A 19635-nucleotide genomic window follows, 5' to 3' on the forward strand; every position below is an offset into this window, starting at 1 on the left:
CCCATCAAAGATCATCATAAGATTAGCGTGGAGTGGAAGAGATCTTAATTTACTCAACCAACGAACCACCTGGCGAGCCAGCCTATCAGCCAGCCTTCTTCTTCTTCTTCTTCTATGAGGTTTAACGGTGGTTGGCTTCCAATTTGTTGTATTACCGCCACCTACTAGACCGGAGTACAACTCCCTTACACTTCATAGATAAAATGTAATAAATAAATACCTTACCATCTAACACTACACTTTCAAAATGATATAACATGAACAACCCCGTTACTCCACTAACTAAATGTATTTATTCCTCATGTCATTATCCCATTTAACACATCCTGTAACTCTTCTGATGTCAAGGCAAAATACCCCTCTGCAGCTGCCACCTCAATTGTCTGCATCTTCAGTTCCATCCCTGCAGTACTCTTGATAACCATTGCTATAAATGATAAAAATCCAATCTTACTAAATCTTACATATCACTTTTTGGCCTATCCCTCTGTACTGGTACATATCTACTACTCATCTCAGGATCCCTCCCCCTTGACCCATCTTCCTCTACTTTCTTCACTGCCTCAGCATATGACAACTCCTGGTCTACTCTAACCCTGGAAACCTCAACCTGCATCTCTCTCGCACGGGACATGTCTGATCCCCAGCTCCATGGGCACCCCTACAATTAACACATTCCATTACTTTCCCCAATTAACACATTCCATTACTTTCCCCAATTAACACATTCCATTACTTTCCCCAATTAACACATTCCATTACTTTCCCCAATGCTACACATTCCACTACTTTCCCCAATTAACACATTCCATTACTTTCCCCAATGCTACACATTCCATTACTTTCCCCAATTAACACATTCCATTACTTTCCCCAATGCTACACATTCCACTACTTTCCCCAATTAACACATTCCATTACTTTCCAATGCTACACATTTACTTTCCCCAATTAACACATTCCATTACTTTCCCCAATGCTACACATTCCACTACTTTCCCCAATTAACACATTCCATTACTTTCCCCAATGCTACACATTCCACTACTTTCCCCAATTAACACATTCCATTACTTTCCCCAATGCTACACATTCCACTACTTTCCCCAATTAACACATTCCATTACTTTCCCCAATGCTACACATTCCACTACTTTCCCCAATTAACACATTCCATTACTTTCCCCAATGCTACACATTCCACTACTTTCCCCAATTAACACATTCCATTACTTTCCCAATGCTACACATTCCACTACTTTCCCCAATTAACACATTCCATTACTTTCCCCAATGCTACACATTCCACTACTTTCCCCAATTAACACATTCCATTACTTTCCCCAATGCTACACATTCCACTACTTTCCACAATGCTACACATTCCTTCGTCTAAATGCCCTTCTGCACATTTCTCACTCCTTGGACCCTCCCTCCTACACACTGCTGCCACATAGGAACACCTTGGACCCTCCCTCCTACACACTGCTGCCACATAGGAACACCTTGGACCCTCCCACCTACACACTGCTGCCACATAGGAACACCTTGGACCCTCCCACCTACACACTGCTGCCACATAGGAACACCTTGGACCCTCCCACCTACACACTGCTGCCACATAGGAACACCTTGGACCCTCCCACCTACACACTGCTGCTACACACTGCTGCCACAGGAACACCTTGGACCCTCCCTCCTACACACTGCTGACATAGGAACACCTTGGACCCTCCCTCCTACACACTGCTGCCACATAGGAACACCTTGGACCCTCCCTCCTACACACTGCTGCCACATAGGAACACCTTGGACCCTCCCACCTACACACTGCTGCCACATAGGAACACCTTGGACCCTCCCACTTACACACTGCTGCCACATAGGAACACCTTGGAGCCTCCCTCCTACACACTGCTGCCACATAGGAATACCTTGGACCCTCCCTCCTACACACTGCTGCCACATAGGAACACCTTGGACCCTCCCTCCTAAACACTGCTGCCACATAGGAACACCTTGGACCCTCCCTCCTACACACTTCTGCCACATAGGAACACCTTGGACCCTCCCACCTACACACTGCTGCCACATAGGAACACCTTGGACCCTCCCACCTACACACTGCTGCCACATAGGAACACCTTGGACCATCCCACCTACACACTGCTGCCACATAGGAACACCTTGGACCCTCCCACCTACACACTGCTGCCACATAGGAACACCTTGGACCCTCCCACCTACACACTGCTGCCACATAGGAATACCTGGACCCTCCCTCCTACACACTGCTGCCACATAGGAACACCACCCTCCCTCCTAAACACTGCTGCCACATAGGAACACCTTGGACCCTCCCTCCTACACACTGCTGCCACATAGGAACACCTTGGAACCCTCCCACCTACACACTGCTGCCACATAGGAACACCTTGGACCCTCCCACCTACACACTGCTGCCACATAGGAACACCTTGGACCATCCCACCTACACACTGCTGCCACATAGGAACACCTTGGACCCTCCCACCTACACACTGCTGCCACATAGGAACACCTTGGACCCTCCCACCTACACACTGCTGCCACATAGGAACACCTTGGACCCTCCCTCCTACACACTGCTGCCACATAGGAACACCTTGGACCCTCCCTCCTAAACACTGCTGCCACATAGGAACACCTTGGACCCTCCCACCTACACACTGCTGCCACATAGGAACACCTTGGACCCTCCCACCTACACACTGCTGCCACATAGGAACACCTTGGACCCTCCCTCCTACACACTGCTGCCACATAGGAACACCTTGGACCCTCCCACCTACACACTGCTGCCACATAGGAACACCTTGAACCCTCCCTCCTACACACTGCTGCCACATAGGAACACCTTGGACCCTCCCTCCTACACACTGCTGCCACATAGGAACACCTTGGACCCTCCCACCTACACACTGCTGCCACATAGGAACACCTTGGACCCTCCCACCTACACACTGCTGCCACATAGGAACACCTTGGACCCTCCCACCTACACACTGCTGCCACATAGGAACACCTTGAACCCTCCCACCTACACACTGCTGCCACATAGGAACACCTTGGAACACCCTTGGACCCTCCCTCCTACACACTGCTGCCACATAGGAACACCTTGGACCCTCCCTCCTACACACTGCTGCCACATAGGAACACCTTGGACCCTCCCTCCTACACACTGCTGCCACATAGGAACACCTTGGACCCTCCCACCTACCCTACACTGCTGCCACATAGGAACACCTTGGACCCTCCCTCCTACACACTGCTGCCACATAGGAACACCTTGGACCCTCCCTCCTACACACTGCTGCCACATAGGAACACCTTGGACCCTCCCTCCTAAACACTGCTGCCACATAGGAACACCTTGGACCCTCCCTCCTACACACTGCTGCCACATAGGAACACCTTGGACCCTTCCACCTACACACTGCTGCCACATAGGAACACCTTGGACCCTCCCAACTACACACTGCTGCCACATAGGAACACCTTGGACCCTCCCACCTACACACTGCTGCCACATAGGAACACCTTGGACCCTCCCACCTACACACTGCTGCCACATAGGAACACCTTGGACCCTCCCTCCTACACACTGCTGCCACATAGGAACACCTTGGACCCTCCCACCTACACACTGCTGCCACATAGGAACACCTTGGACCCTCCCTCCTACACACTGCTGCCACATAGGAACACCTTGGACCTCCCCCTACACACTGCTGCCACATAGGAACACCTTGGACCCTCCCTCCTACACACTGCTGCTACATAGGAACACCTTGGACCCTCCCTCCTAAACACTCCATAGGAACACCTTGGACCCTCCCTCCTACACACTGCTGCCACATAGGAACACCTTGGACCCTCCCACCTACACACTGCTGCCACATAGGAACACCTTGGACCATCCCACCTACACACTGCTGCCACATAGGAACACCTTGGACCCTCCCACCTACACACTGCTGCCACATAGGAACACCTTGGACCCTCCCACCTACACACTGCTGCCACATAGGAACACCTTGGACCCTCCCTCCTACACTCTGCTGCCACATGCCCATAAGCTGGACACCTGTAACAACGTAATGTATTAGGCACATACGATCATACAGGATAACTTATATACAGTTGAAGTCGGAAGTTTACATACACTTAGGTTGAAATCATTAAAACCCGTTTTTCAACCACTCCACCAATTTCTTGTTAACAAACTAGTTTTGGCAAGTCGGTTAGGACATCTACTTTCTGCATGACACAATTCATTTTTCCAACAATTGTTTACAGACAGATTATTTCACTTATTTCACACTGTATCACAATTCCAGTTGGTCAGAAGTTTACATACACTAAGTTGACTGTGCCTTTAACAGCTTGGAAAATTCCAGAAAACAATGTCATGGCTTTAGAAGCTTCTGATAGGCTAATTGACATCATGTGAGTCAATTGGAGGTGTACCTGTGGATATATTTCAAGGCCTACCTTCAAACTCAGTGCCTCTTTGCTTGACATCATGGGAAAATCAAAAGATATCAGTCAAGACTCAGAAAAAACATTGTAGACCTCCACAAGTCTGGTTATTGCTTCGGAGCAATTTCCAAATGCCTAAAGGTACCACGTTCATCTGTACAAACAATAGTACCCAAGCATAAACACCATGGGACCACGCAGCCGTCATACCGCTCAGGAAGGAGACGCGTTCTGTCTCCTAGAAAAGGAACGTACTTTGGTGCAAAAAGTCCAAATCAATCCCAGAACAACAGCAAAGGACCTTGTGAAGATGCTGGAGGAAAAAGGTACAAAAGTATCTATTTCCACAGTAAAACAAGTCCGATATTGACAAAACCTGAAAGGCTCCTCAGCAAGGAAGAAGCCACTGCAAAATATCCAGACAACGGTTTGCAACTGCATATGGGGACAAAGATCATACTTTCTGGAAAAATGTCTTCTGGTTTGAAAAAAATGAACTGTTTGGCCATAAAGCCATTGTTATGTTTGGAGGAAAAAGGGGGAGGCTTGCAAGCCGAAGACACCATCCCAACCGTGAAGCACGTGGGTGGCAGCATCATGTTGTGGGGGTGCTTTGCTGCAGGTGAGACTGGTGCACTTCACAAAATAGATGGCTTCATGAGAAGGAAAATTATGTGGCTATATTGAAACAACATCTCAAGACATCAATCAGGAAGGTAAAGCTTGGTCGCAAATGGGTCTTCCAAGTGAACAACTACCCCAAGCATACTTCCAAAGTTGTGGCAAAATGGCTTAACCTCACTAGGGTATGTGGGTCCCACATGGCCAACATCCAGTGAGATTGCAGAGCGCCAATTTAAATACAGAAATACTCATTATAAAAATTCAGAAAACAAAACATATTTTACAGGTTGAAAGATGAACTTCTTTAACTTTCTTGAGAACAAAACAATTAACTTTTCTGGCCCCCAATTGTTTTACTCCGGGCGCCTTCTACCTCTGACCAGCAGAAACACAAACAATTAACACTAGATCACTTCTGGTTACCTTCACCAATTCCAAATTACTTAACTATTTTTTCACCCACCGTGAAACCACAAATGGATCAGCCAAAAAACTTCACTCCTACTGTCAGACTCATCTTTATCCTGACCCTCGGTTCAAACCTCGGGCTCAGGGAACTTCACCAAACCTTCCACCTCTGATACTTCACCCTCATTCACTTCCATTTTCCCTCCTGTCTTCAGCCTCTGCTTCTTCACTATTTTAACAGTTTGGGAAACTTAAGATTGTTTTCTATCCAAATCTACCAGTTATATGCATATCATATATTCTTGGCCCGAGTAGCAGGCCGTTTCATTTGGGCATGCTTTCATCCAAAATTCCGAATGCTGCCCCCTACCCTTCTTCCCTTCTTCTTTAACAAACCATCTCCCTTTTTTCCACCATTCGTATTTGATTTAAGTGCACCCTCTTCTTCCTTCTTTCTCTCTTAAACCGTCTCTCCCTCTCCATTTCCCTTAATCCCTCTTCCGTTTTTCAAGTATACGTCTCCTCATGATAATACTGCACTACTCCTAACCAGCATCGCGTTCCCGCCAGGGACTCCATCCCTGATCTGTTTACTGTCCTTGTGATTGTCTTCACCCCCTCCAGGTGTCACTTATTTTTCCCCGGTGTATTTATCCCTGTGTTTCCTGTCTCTTTGTGCCAGTTCGTCTTGTCTGTTTCAAGTCAATCAGTGTGTTTTTCCCTGTGCTCCTGCTTTTGCTATTCTCTCTTTTGCTAGTCCTCCCGGTTTTGACCCTTGCCTGTTTTCTGGACTCTGTATCCGCCTGCCTGACCATTCTGCCTGCCCTGACCTCAAGCCTGCCTGACCATTCTGCCTGCCCTGACCTCAAGCCTGCCTGACCATTCTGCCTGCCCTGACCTCAAGCCTTCCTGCCACTCTGTACCTCCTGGACTCTGTACCCTCCTGCCTGACCATTCTGCCTGCCCTGACCTCAAGCCTTCCTGCCACTCTGTACCTCCTGGACTCTGTACCCTCCTGCCTGACCTCAAGCCTGCCTGCCACTCTGTACCTCCTGGACTCTGATCTGGTTTTGACCTTTTTCCTGTCCACGACCATTCTCTTGCCTACCCTTTTTGGAACTAATAAATATAAAATACTCAAACAATCTACCTCCAGTGTCTGCATCTGGATCTGGCCCAGAGCCCTTATACAAACAGCCAGCTAATCAGCCAAACAACTAATCAATCAGCCAATCAATCAACCAGTTGCCCCTTGATCAATCAGTTGCCCCTTGATCAATCAGTTGCCCCTTGATCAATCAGTTGCCCCTTGATCAATCAGTTTCCCCTTGATTGTTGTAAAGAGAATGTGTTCTTAGTCAACTTACCTGGTAAAAAAAAAGGTCAACTAATCAATCAATAGATCAACCCCCTCCTCTCCCCTGTAACTATCCCCCAGGTTGATGTTGTAAATGAGAATGTGTTCTCAGTCAACTAATCAATCAATCAATAGAACCCCCCCCTCCCTCTTGATCAAACTTCACCTTGCTAAGCTCCTGTAGTTCCCAGCTCAGTCTGAATGCTGTGAGGAAGGGGTCTTCACTGGAGAGGGCGATGAGGGAAGGGCTGGACAGGGCTCGGTAGATGTTGAGACGGGATCGGGAGTGGCGAAGGCTGTCCACATCCGAGCTGGACACACACTCCACACAGTTACAACGCACCTGGAGACACAAGACACACCTTCCACACAGTTACAAAGCACCTGGAGACACAAGACACACCCTCCACACAGTTACAACACACCTGGAGACACAAGACACACCCTCCACACAGTTACAACGCACCTGGAGACACAAGACACACCCTCCACACAGTTACAACGCACCTGGAGACACAAGACACACCCTCCACACAGTTACAACGCACCTGAAGACACAAGACACACCCTCCACACAGTTACAACACACCTGGAGACACAAGACACACCCTCCACACAGCACCTGGAGACACAAGACACACCCTCCACACAACACACCTGGAGACACAAGACACACCCTCCACACAGTTACACAGTTACAACGCACCTGGAGACACAAGACACACCCTCCACACAGTTACAACGCACCTGGAGACACAAGACACACCCTCCACACAGTTACAATGCACCTACAGACACAAGACACACCCTCTACACCTGGAGACACAAGACACACCCTCCACACAGTTACAATGCACCTGGAAACACAAGACACACCCTCCACACAGTTACAACGCACCTGGAGACACAAGACACACCCTCCACACAGTTACAATGCACCTGGAAACACAAGACACACCCTCCACACAGTTACAACGCACCTGGAGACACAAGACACACCCTCCACACAGTTACAACGCACCTGAGAGACACAAGTTACAATGCACCTGGAGACACAAGACACACCCTCCACAGAGTTACAATGCACCTCCACACAGTTACAATGCACCTGGAGACACAAGACACACCCTCCACACAGTTACAACGCACCTGGAGACACAAGACACACCCTCCACACAGTTACAATGCACCTGGAGACACAAGACACACCCTCCACACAGTTACACCCTCCACAGAGTTACAATGCCTGGAGACACAAGACACACCCTCCACACAGTTACAATGCACCTGGAAACACAAGACACACCCTCCACACAGTACAATGCACCTACACAAGACACACCCTCCACACACCTGGAGACACAAGACACACCCTCCACACAGTTACAATGCACCTGGAAACACAAGACACACCCTCCACACAGTTACAACACACCTGGAGACACAAGACACACCCTCCACACAGTTACAACGCACCTGGAGACACAAGACACACCCTCCACACAGTTACAATGCACCTGGAGACACAAGACACACCCTCCACACAGTTACAATGCACCTGGAGACACAAGACACACCCTCTACACAGTTACAACGCACCTGGAGACACAAGCACACCCTTACAAGTTGCACCTGGAGACACAAGACACACCCTCCACACAGTTACAATGCACCTGGAGACACAAGACACACCCTCCACACAGTTACAACGCACCTGGAGACACAAGACACACCCTCTACACAGTTACAATGCACCTGGAGACACAAGACACACCCTCCACACAGTTACAATAGTTACACCTGAGAGACACACCCTCCACACACACCAAGACACACCCTCTACACAGTTACAACGCACCTGGAGACACAAGACACACCCTCTACACAGTTACAACACGCCTGGAGACACAAGGCACACCCTCCACACAGTTACAACGCACCTGGAGACACAAGACACACCCTCCACACAGTTACAACACCCCTGGAGACACAAGACACACCCTCCACACAGTTACAATGCACCTGGAGACACAAGACACACCCTCCACACAGTTACAATGCACCTGGAGACACAAGACACACCCTCCACACAGTTACAATGCACCTGGAGACACAAGACACACCCTCCACACAGTTACAATGCACCTGGAAACACAAGACACACCCTCCACACAGTTACAATGCACCTGGAAACACAAGACACACCCTCCACACAAACCCCTTTATCTGCATCCATGATGTTCTTTACATCAAACCCACATCAAATGGACACCCCTTTATCTGCAACACACTAATACATGCTGAATTAAAAACATCTAAATTTGGGTGAATATTGGACAGAACACATTGGGTCACTTAACAACCCATTGCCAGTACAAGGTTGGGTCGTTGATGCTAGGTTCTAGATGGGCAGTATTTGTGTCACATGCATTTGAAATACCCATTTCAATTACTTCTGAGTATTTTGTATGTTGTATTAAACTGGGCTGAACTACACTCCAATGTCTTTGGTGAAAAAATACTTTCAAAAGCTGCAATTTGTATATTCAAAATACAAAATACTTTCCTATACCATTTTTTTTTCCCCCAGCGGTTCACAATTGTGTGGCTCCACTTCACCTTGCATTGATATCAGAAGTCTAATGGTACTATGGTGTGATAAGAGTGTCTCTTAAATGTAAAAATGAACAATTCCAAGGTATGCTGGGTAGTATTTTAATGAGCTCAGTTGTTCATTTTCACATATACATATTGGTCATCTGTCAGATGCTCTTATCCAGAATGACAGTGCATTCAACTATTGGAAACAACATTTCACAGTAATATAATGACTGTGTAATATTCCATTATACTACCTTATAATACACTACACCACTATATAATATACCACTATACTACTGCATAATATACTATACCACTATATAATATACCACATGGCTATTGCATAATGTATTATACCACTATAATACTGTATCATATACTATACGAGGATATATAATATACTATACCACTAAACTACTGCATAATATACTATACCACTATATAATATACTATACCACTAAACTACTGCATAATATACTATACCACTATATAATGGCGCCGGAGGAGATGGCCGCCGTTTTATGGTCTCCTAATCAATTGTGCTATTATGTGTTTTTGTTTGCGATACTTGTCAATTATTTTGTACATAATGTTTCTGAAACCGTATATTACGGCTGAAAAGAGCTTCTGGATATCAGGATCACTCACCTCGGATTAGACAAATATTTTTTTCAACAGCAACAACACCAAGCAGAACTCACACGATATTCTCCAAACACCCCGCAGGGCAGACATCCCAATTATTTGCAAAAGGAAGCAACGCAGAGGAAGTAGAGCCGGATGCCTCGTCCGGACCCACAGAAGGCGAGTAGGAAAGCTGCCGTTACCGTCAATATTACTCGCCAACGTGCAATCATTGGACAATAAACTAGACGAGGTACGATCGCGAATATCCTACCAACGGGACATCAAAAACTGTAATATCCTATGTTTCGCAGAATCGTGGCTGAATGACGACATGGATATTCAGCTAGCGGGATACACGCTGCACCGGCAGGATAGAACAGCACACTCCGGTAAGACGAGGGGGGGGGGGGGGGGGGTATGTGCATATTTGTAAACAACAGCTGGTGCAAGAAATCTAAGGAAGTCTCTAGATTTTGCTCGCCTGAAGTAGAGTATATTGTGATAAATTGCAGGCCACACTACTTGCCTAGAGAGTTCTCAGCTATTCCTTACGTGGCTGTTTATTTACCATCACAAATAGATGCTGGCACTAAGACCGCACTCAGTCAGATGTATAAGGAAAACAGCAAACAGGAAACCACTCACCCAGAGGCGGCGATATTGGTGGCCAGAGACTTTAATGCAGGGAAACTTAAATCAGTTCTACCAAATCTCTATCAACGTGTTAAATGTGCAACCAGAGGGAGGGAAAAACATTCTAGATCACCTGAACTCCACACACAGAGACGCGTACATCGCCCTCCATTTGGGAAATCCGACCACAACTCTATCCTCCTGATTCCTGCTTACAAGCAAAAATGAAAGCAGGAAGCACCAGTGACTCGGTCTATAAAAAAATGGTCAGATGAAGCAGATGCTAAACTACAGGACTGTTTTACTTTCACAGACTGGAACGTGTTCCGGGATTCTTCCGATGACATTGAGGAATACACCACATCAGTCACCTGCTTTATCAATAAGTGCATTGAGGACGTCATCCCCACAGTGACTGTACGTACATACCCCAACGAGAAGCCATGGATTATAGGCAACATTCGCACTGAGCTAAAGGGTATAGCTGCCGCTTTCAAGGTGCGGGACTCTAACCCGGATGCTTATAAGAAATCCCGCTATGCCCTGCGGCGAACCATCAAACAGGCAAAGCGTCAATACAGGGCTAAGATTGAATCATACTACACGGGCTCTGACGCTCTTCGGATGTGGCAGGGCTTGCAAACTCTTACAGACTACAAAGGGAAGCACAGCCACGAGCTGCCCATCGGCACGAGCCTACCAGACGAGCTAAATCACTTCTATGCTCGCTTCGAGGCAAGTAAAACTGAGGAATGCATGAGAGCATCAGCTGTTCCGGACGACTGTGTGATCACGCTCTCCGTAGCCGACGTGAGTAAGACCTTTAAACAGGTCAACAAACACAAGGCTGCGTGGCCAAACGGATTACCAGGACGTGTGTTCCGGGCATGTGCTGAACAACTGGCAGGTGTCTTCACTGACATTTTCAACCTGTCCCTGATTGAGTCTGTAATATCAACATGTTTCAAGCAGACGACCATAGTCCCTGTGCCCAAGAACACAAAGGCAACCTGCCTAAATGACTACAGACCCGTAGCACTCACATCCGTAGCCATGAAGTGCTTTGAAAGGCTGGTAATGGCTCACATCAACACCATTATCCCAGAAACCCTAGACCCACTCCAATTTGCATACCGCCCAAACAGATCCACAGATGATCCAAACTCTATTCCACTCCACACTGCCCTTTCCCACCTGGATAAAAGGAACACCTTTGTGAGAATGCTATTCATTGACTACAGCTCAGCGTTCAAGACCATAGTGTCCTCAAAGCTCATCACTAAGCTAAGGAACCTGAGACTAAACACCTCCCTCTGCAACTGGATCCTGGACTTCCTGACGGGCACCCAGGTGGTGAGGGTAGGTAGCAACACATCTGCCACGCTGATCCTCAACACTGGAGCTCCCCAGGGGTGCGTGCTCAGTCCCCTCCTGTACTCCCTGTTCACCCACGACTGCATGTCCAGGCACGACTTCAACAACATCATTAAGTTTGCAGACAACACAACAGTGACATCACCGACATCACTGACAACGACGAGACAGCCTATAGGGAGGAGGTCAGAGACCTGGCCGGGTGGTGCCAGAATAACAACCTTTCCCTCAACGTAATCAAGCCTAAGGAGATGATTGTGGACTACAGGAAAAGGAGCACTGAGCACATCCCCATTTCCATCGACGGGGCTGTAGTGGAGCAGGTTGAGAGCTCCAAGTTCCTTGGTGTCCACATCAAAAACAAACTAGAATGGTCCAAACACACCAAGACAGTCGTGAAGACGGCACGACAAAGCCTATTCCCCTTCAGGAAACTAAAAAGATTTGGTATGGGTCCTGAGATCCTCAAAAGGTTCTACAGCTGCAACATCGAGAGCATCCTGACCGGTTGCATCACTGCCTGGTACGGCAACTGCAAGGCCTCCGACCGCAAGGCACTACAGAGGGTGGTGTTTACGGCCCATTACATCACTGGGGCAAAGCTGCCTGCCATCCAGGACCTCTACACCAGGCGGTGTCAGAGGAAGGCCCTAAAAATTGTCAAAGACCCCAGCCGCCCCAGTCATAGACTGTTCTCTCTACTACCGCATGGCAAGCGGTACCGGAGGGCCAAGTCTAGGACAAAAAGGCTTCTCAACAGTTTTAACCCCCAAGCCATAAGACTCCTGAACAGGTAACCAATGGTTACCCGGACAGTTTGTATTGTGTCCCTCCCCCCATCCCAAGCCCTCTTTTACGCTGCTGCTACTCTCTGCTTATCTTATATGCATTGTCACTTTAACTATACATTCATGTACATACTACCTCAATTGGCCCGACCAACCAGTGCTCCTTCACATTGGCTAACCGGGCTATCTGCATTGTGTCCCACCACCCACCACCCCCTCTTTTAAGCTACTGCTACTCTCTGTTCATCATATATGCATAGTCACTTTAACCATATCTACATGTTCATACTACGTCAATCAGCCTGACTGACCGGTATCTGTATATAGCCTTGCTACTCTTATTTTCAAATGTCTTTTTACTGTTGTTTTATTTCTTTACTTACCTACACACACACACACACACACACACACACCTTTTTCACACTATTGGTTAGAGCCTGTAAGTAAGCATTTCACTGTAAAGTCTACTACACCTGTTGTATTCGGCACACGTGACAAATAAACTTTGATTTCATTTGGTTTGGAATATACTATATCACTATACAACTGTATCATATACTACGCCGTTATATAATATACTACTGTATAATATACCATTATACAACTGCATCATAAGCTATACCACCATATAATATACTACACTACTGCATATACTATACCACTGTGCTACTGTATCATATACTATACCGCTATGTAATAGACTATACTAGTGCATAATATATTATACCATTATACTACTGTATCATATACTATACCACTATATAATATACTATAACACTATACTACGGTATCATATAGTATACTACTGCATAACATACTATACCACCATATAATATACCACAATAATATTGCAGAATATGCTATGCCACTATACTACTGTATCATATACTATACCGCTATATAATATACTATACCACTATACTACTGTTTCACATCCTATACTATTTCCTATTATACCAGTATACTACTGCATAACATACTATACCACTATACTACTGCATAATACAATATACCACTATACTACTGTATCATATCCTATACCACTATACAACTGTATCATATACTATACTACTGCATACTATACTATACCTGTCACGCCCTGACCTGAGTATTCTTTGTTTTTTTGTTGTTTTGGTTAGGTCAGGGTGTGACATGGGTGATGTATGTGTTTTTTGTACTGTCTAGGGGTTTTGTAGGTTTTTGGGGTTGTTAACTATCTAGGTGTTTTATATGTCTATGGTTGCCTAGATTGGTTCTCAATTAGAGGCAGGTGTGCATCGTTGTCTCTGATTGGGAACCATATTTAGGCAGCCATCTGCTTTGCATATTACGTGGGTTATTATCTATGTGTATGTCTAGTTGCCTGTGTCTGCACTAGTATTATATAGCTTAACGTTCAGTTTGTTGTTTTTGTATAGTTTGTTAAGTGTTCTTCGTCTTCACAAAAAAAAAAAGTGTGTAGTCTAATCACGCTGCGCTTTGGTGACCTCCGTATGACGAACGTGACAATACCACTATACTACTGGTAGGGTTACAGTACCCTATATATTATACCACACTACTACTTCATAATATACTACACCACTGTATAATATTCTATACCACTATATAATACATTATACTACTGCATAATATACTATACTACTAAATAATATACTATACCACTATACAACTATATCATATACTATAGTACTGTATAATATTCTATACCACTATACTACTGGTAGGGTTACAGTACCCTATATATTATACCACACTACTACTTCATAATATACTATACCACTATTTAATATACTATACCACTATACTACTGTATAATATACTATAGTACTGTATAATATACTATACCACTATAAAATATACTACACCACTGTATAATATACCACTGTATAATATTCTATACCACTGTATAATATTCTATACCACTATATAATATACTATACTACTGCATACTATACTATACTACTAAATAATATACTATACCACTATACAACTATATCATATACTATATTACTGTATAATATTCTATACCACTGCATAATATACTATACTACTAAATAATATACTATACTACTAAATAATATACTATACCACTATACAACTATATCATATACTAGAGTACTGTATAATATTCTATACCACTGCATAATATACTATACTACTGCATACTATACTATACTACTAAATAATATACTATACCACTATACAACTATATCATATACTAGAGTACTGTATAATATTCTATACCACTATATACTATACTATACCACTATATAATATACTATACTACTAAATAATATACTATACCAGTATACAACTATATCATATACTATAGTACTGTATAATATTCTATACCACTATATACTATACTATACCACTATATAATATACTATACTACTGCATAATATACTATACCACTATACAACTTTATAATATACTATACTACTGTATAATATTCTATACCACTATATAATATAATATACCACCATACAACTGTATCATATACTATAGTACTGTATAATATACTATACCACTATTTAAAATGCTATACCACTATACAACTATATAATATACTATAGTACTGTATAATATACTATTCTACTAAATAATATACTATACCACTATACAACTATATCATATACTAGAGTACTGTATAATATTCTATACCACTGCATAATATACTATAGTACTAAATAATATACTATACCACTATACAACTATATCATATACTATAGTACTGTATAATATTCTATACCACTATATACTATACTACTAAATAATATACTATACCACTATACAACTATATAATATACTATACTACTGTATAATATATTATACCACTATTTAAAATACTATAACACTATACAACTATATAATATACTACAGTACTGTATAATATACTATACCACTATACAACTATATAATATACTATAGTACTGTATAATATACTATACCACTATTTAAAATACTATACCACTGTACAACTATATAATATACTATAGTACTGTATAATATACTATACCACTATACAACTATATAATATACTATAGTACTGTATAATATACTATACCACTATTTAAAATACTATACACTATACTACTGGTAGGGTTACAGTACCTCGTGTGGCTGTGGAACAGCCACTCCTTTCTGCACCAGCAGTTTGATGATCTCATAGTTGTTGGTGTGAGCTGCCAGAATGATGGGGGTGATGTCAGGAGTGAAGTCAGAGAACTGCTTGTCCAATAGGATCGGAGGAACCTGGAGAGAGGGCGGGGCAGAGGGAAAGCCAGGTAAGGATCAGTCAAGCAACCATTCATCCACCAATCAACCAATCAATCAATCAATCAACCAACCAATAAATCAACTCATCAACCAATCATTCAAATAATCAATCAATCAATAAATCAATCATTCAATCCATCCATGTTAATAAAGCTCTTTTGACATCAACAGTAGTCACAAAGTGCTTTACAGTAAACTGGCGAAGAGCAAGCGGAATCAGAGTGTATGAGGGGTATTCAGGGAGGAAGGGAGGAAGGGAGGGAGTGAACATATGGAATTGTTTTAAGAAAGTCGTACCATATATCATTTAGCTATTTGAATTCTAGTTTTAGGACTGCTGCATATATCGCTGAAATATTGCATTTAGCCTTCATTACTATAACCCATAGACATACTTTGAATAACATATTCAAATGGCAAAAAACTAAAATATATAATAAAAAAAGGTTTTGAAGTGTCTGTTCTAGGAAGAAATAAACATGTATATACATGTATATATTGGACACGTATTTAACCACTTTGTTGGCACAAAACTAAACTCAGCAAAAAAAAGAAACGTCCTCTCACTGTCAACTGCGTTTATTTTCAACAAACTTAACATGTGTAAATATTTGTATGAACATAAGATTCAACAATTGAGACATAAACTGAACAAGTTCCACAGACATGTGACTAACAGAAATAGAATAATGTGTATTCATATATTTTGTTTATGTACATATTCTTATTCATTCCTTTACACTTGTGTGTATAAGGTAGTTGTTGTGAAATTGTTAGGTTAGATTACTGGTTGGATATGAATGCATTTCACTACACTCGCATTAACATCTGCTAACCAGGTGTATGTGACAAATCAGATTTGATTTGAGGTGGATTGAGACGCAGCCCATGAAAAAACTCTCTCTTGCTAACTACACAGACATACCTGAATGGGGACTATCTCACTACACAGATATACCTGAATGGGGACTATCTCACTACAATATAGAGCACTCAGCCCTGTGTTATAGAGATGAATATAGAGCACTCAGCCCTGTGTTATAGAGAGGAATATAGAGCACTCAGCACTGTGTTATAGAGAGGAATATAGAGCACTCAGCCCTGTGTTATAGAGAGGAATATAGAGCACTCAGCCCTGTGTTATAGAGAGGAATATAGAGCACTCAGCCCTGTGTTATAGAGATGAATATAGAGCACTCAGCCCTGTGTTATGGAGAGGAATATAGAGCACCCAGCCCTGTGTTATAGAGAGGAATATAGACCACTCAGCCTTGTGCGATAGAGATGAATAGAGAACACTCAGCACTGTGTTATAGAGAAGAATATAGAGCACCCAGCCCTGTGTTATAGAGATGGATATAGACCACTCAGCCCTGTGCGATAGAGATGAATAGAGAACACTCAGCACTGTGTTATAGAGCTGAATATAGAGCACTCAGCCCTGTGTTATAGAGATGAATATAGAGCACTCAGCCCTGTGTTATAGAGATGAATATAGAGCACTCAGCACTGTGTTATAGAAATTAATATAGAGCACTCAGCCCTGTGTTATAGAGATGAATATAGAGCACTCAGCACTCTGTTATAGAAATGAATATTTGGGCACTCAGCCCTGTGTTATAGAGATGAATATAGAGCACTCAGCCCTGTGCTATAGAGAATAATATAGAGCACTCAGCCCTGTGTTATAGAGAATAATATAGAGCACTCAGCTCTGTGTTATAGAGAATAATATAGAGCACTCAGCCCTGTGTTATAGAGCTGAATATAGAGCACTCAGCCCTGTGTTATAGAGATGAATATAGAGCACTCAGCCCTGTGTTATAGAGATGAATATAGAGCACTCAGCACTGTGTTATAGAAATTAATGTAGAGCACTCAGCCCTGTGTTATAGAGATGAATATAGAGCACTCAGCACTCTGTTATAGAAATGAATATTTGGGCACTCAGCCCTGTGTTATAGAGATGAATATAGAGCACTCAGCCCTGTGGTATAGAGATGAATATAGAGCACTCAGCCCTGTGTTATAGAGATGAATATAGAGCACTCAGCCCTGTGTTACAGAGATGAATATAGAGCACTCAGCCCTGTGTTATAGAGATGAATATAGAGCACTCAGCCCTGTGTTATAGTGATGAATATAGAGCACTCGGCCCTGTGGTATAGAGATGAATATAGAGCACTCAGCCCTGTGTTATAGAGATGAATATAGAGCACTCAGCCCTGTGTTATAGAGATGAATATAGAGCACTCAGCCCTGTGTTATAGAGATGAATATAGAGCACTCAGCCCTGTGTTATAGTGATGAATATAGAGCACTCAGCCCTGTGGTATAGAGATGAATATAGAGCACTCAGCCCTGTGTTATAGTGATGAATATAGAGCACTCAGCCCTGTAGTATAGAGATGAATATAGAGCACTCAGCCCTGTGTTATAGAGATGAATATAGAGCACTCAGCCCTGTGTTATAGAGATGAATATAGAGCACTCAGCCCTGTGGTATAGAGATGAATATAGAGCACTCAGCCCTGTGTTATAGTGTAACGGTTCTCTTTAGGTGAAGTAGAGGCGGACCAAAATGCAGCGTGGTGGTTATTCATGTTCTTTAATGTATAAAGAAACTACACATGAGATAACTAACAAAAACAACAAACGTGAGAAAACCTAAAACAGTCCCATCTGGTGCAAACACAAAGACAGGAACAATCACCCACAAACACACAGTGAAACCCAGGCTACCTAAATATGGTTCCCAATCAGAGACAATGACTAACACCTGCCTCTGATTGAGAACCATATCAGGCCAGACATAGAAATAGACAAACAAGACATCCAACATAGAATGCCCACTCAGATCACACCCTGACCAACCAAAACATAGAAAAATAAAAAGCAAACTATGGTCAGGGTGTGACATATAGAGATGAATAGAGATCACTCAGCACTCAGCCGTGTGTTATAAAGATGAATATAGAGCACTCAGCCCTGTGTTATAGAGAGGAATATAGAGCACTCAGCCCTGTGTTATAGAGATGAATAGAGATCACTCAGCACTCAGCCCTGTGTTATAGAGATGAATATAGAGCACTCAGCCCTGTGTTATAGAGAGGAATATAGAGCACTCAGCCCTGTGTTATTGGGATGGACCGAGAGCACTCAGCCCTGTGTTATAGAGATACACAGAAAGCACTCAGCCCTGTGTTATAGAGATACACAGAGAGCACTCAGCCCTGTGTTATAGAGATACACAGAGAGCACTCAGCCCTGTGTTATAGAGATGAACAGAGAACAGTTAGCCCTGAGATATACGGATGAATGATCACCTGACATGTCATAATCCTTATAGAGGCAGTCAGCTGTAATTCCTGATCATGGCAGGAAGGTAATGGGAGTGAAAGGCAGTTGCTGACCAGC

General features: G+C 43.6%; 1 protein-coding gene across 1 annotated transcript in view; it reads right to left on the reverse strand.

Annotated features, from left to right (window-relative positions):
• The window catches only part of LOC115120273 (short transient receptor potential channel 4-like), a 129265-nt gene that overhangs the window by 78093 nt on the left and 31537 nt on the right, over window positions 1-19635 (reverse strand). Inside the window, exons 3-4 of the mRNA XM_065005056.1 lie at window positions 16054-16194; window positions 7080-7256 (exon numbers count right to left, since the gene is read on the reverse strand). Coding sequence (XP_064861128.1) covers window positions 7080-7256; window positions 16054-16194 — 318 coding nt within the window. The remainder of the gene's footprint in view (window positions 1-7079; window positions 7257-16053; window positions 16195-19635) is intronic.

This window comes from Oncorhynchus nerka, linkage group LG19 (genome assembly GCF_034236695.1).
Source record: "Oncorhynchus nerka isolate Pitt River linkage group LG19, Oner_Uvic_2.0, whole genome shotgun sequence".
NCBI classification, from domain to species: domain Eukaryota; kingdom Metazoa; phylum Chordata; class Actinopteri; order Salmoniformes; family Salmonidae; genus Oncorhynchus; species Oncorhynchus nerka.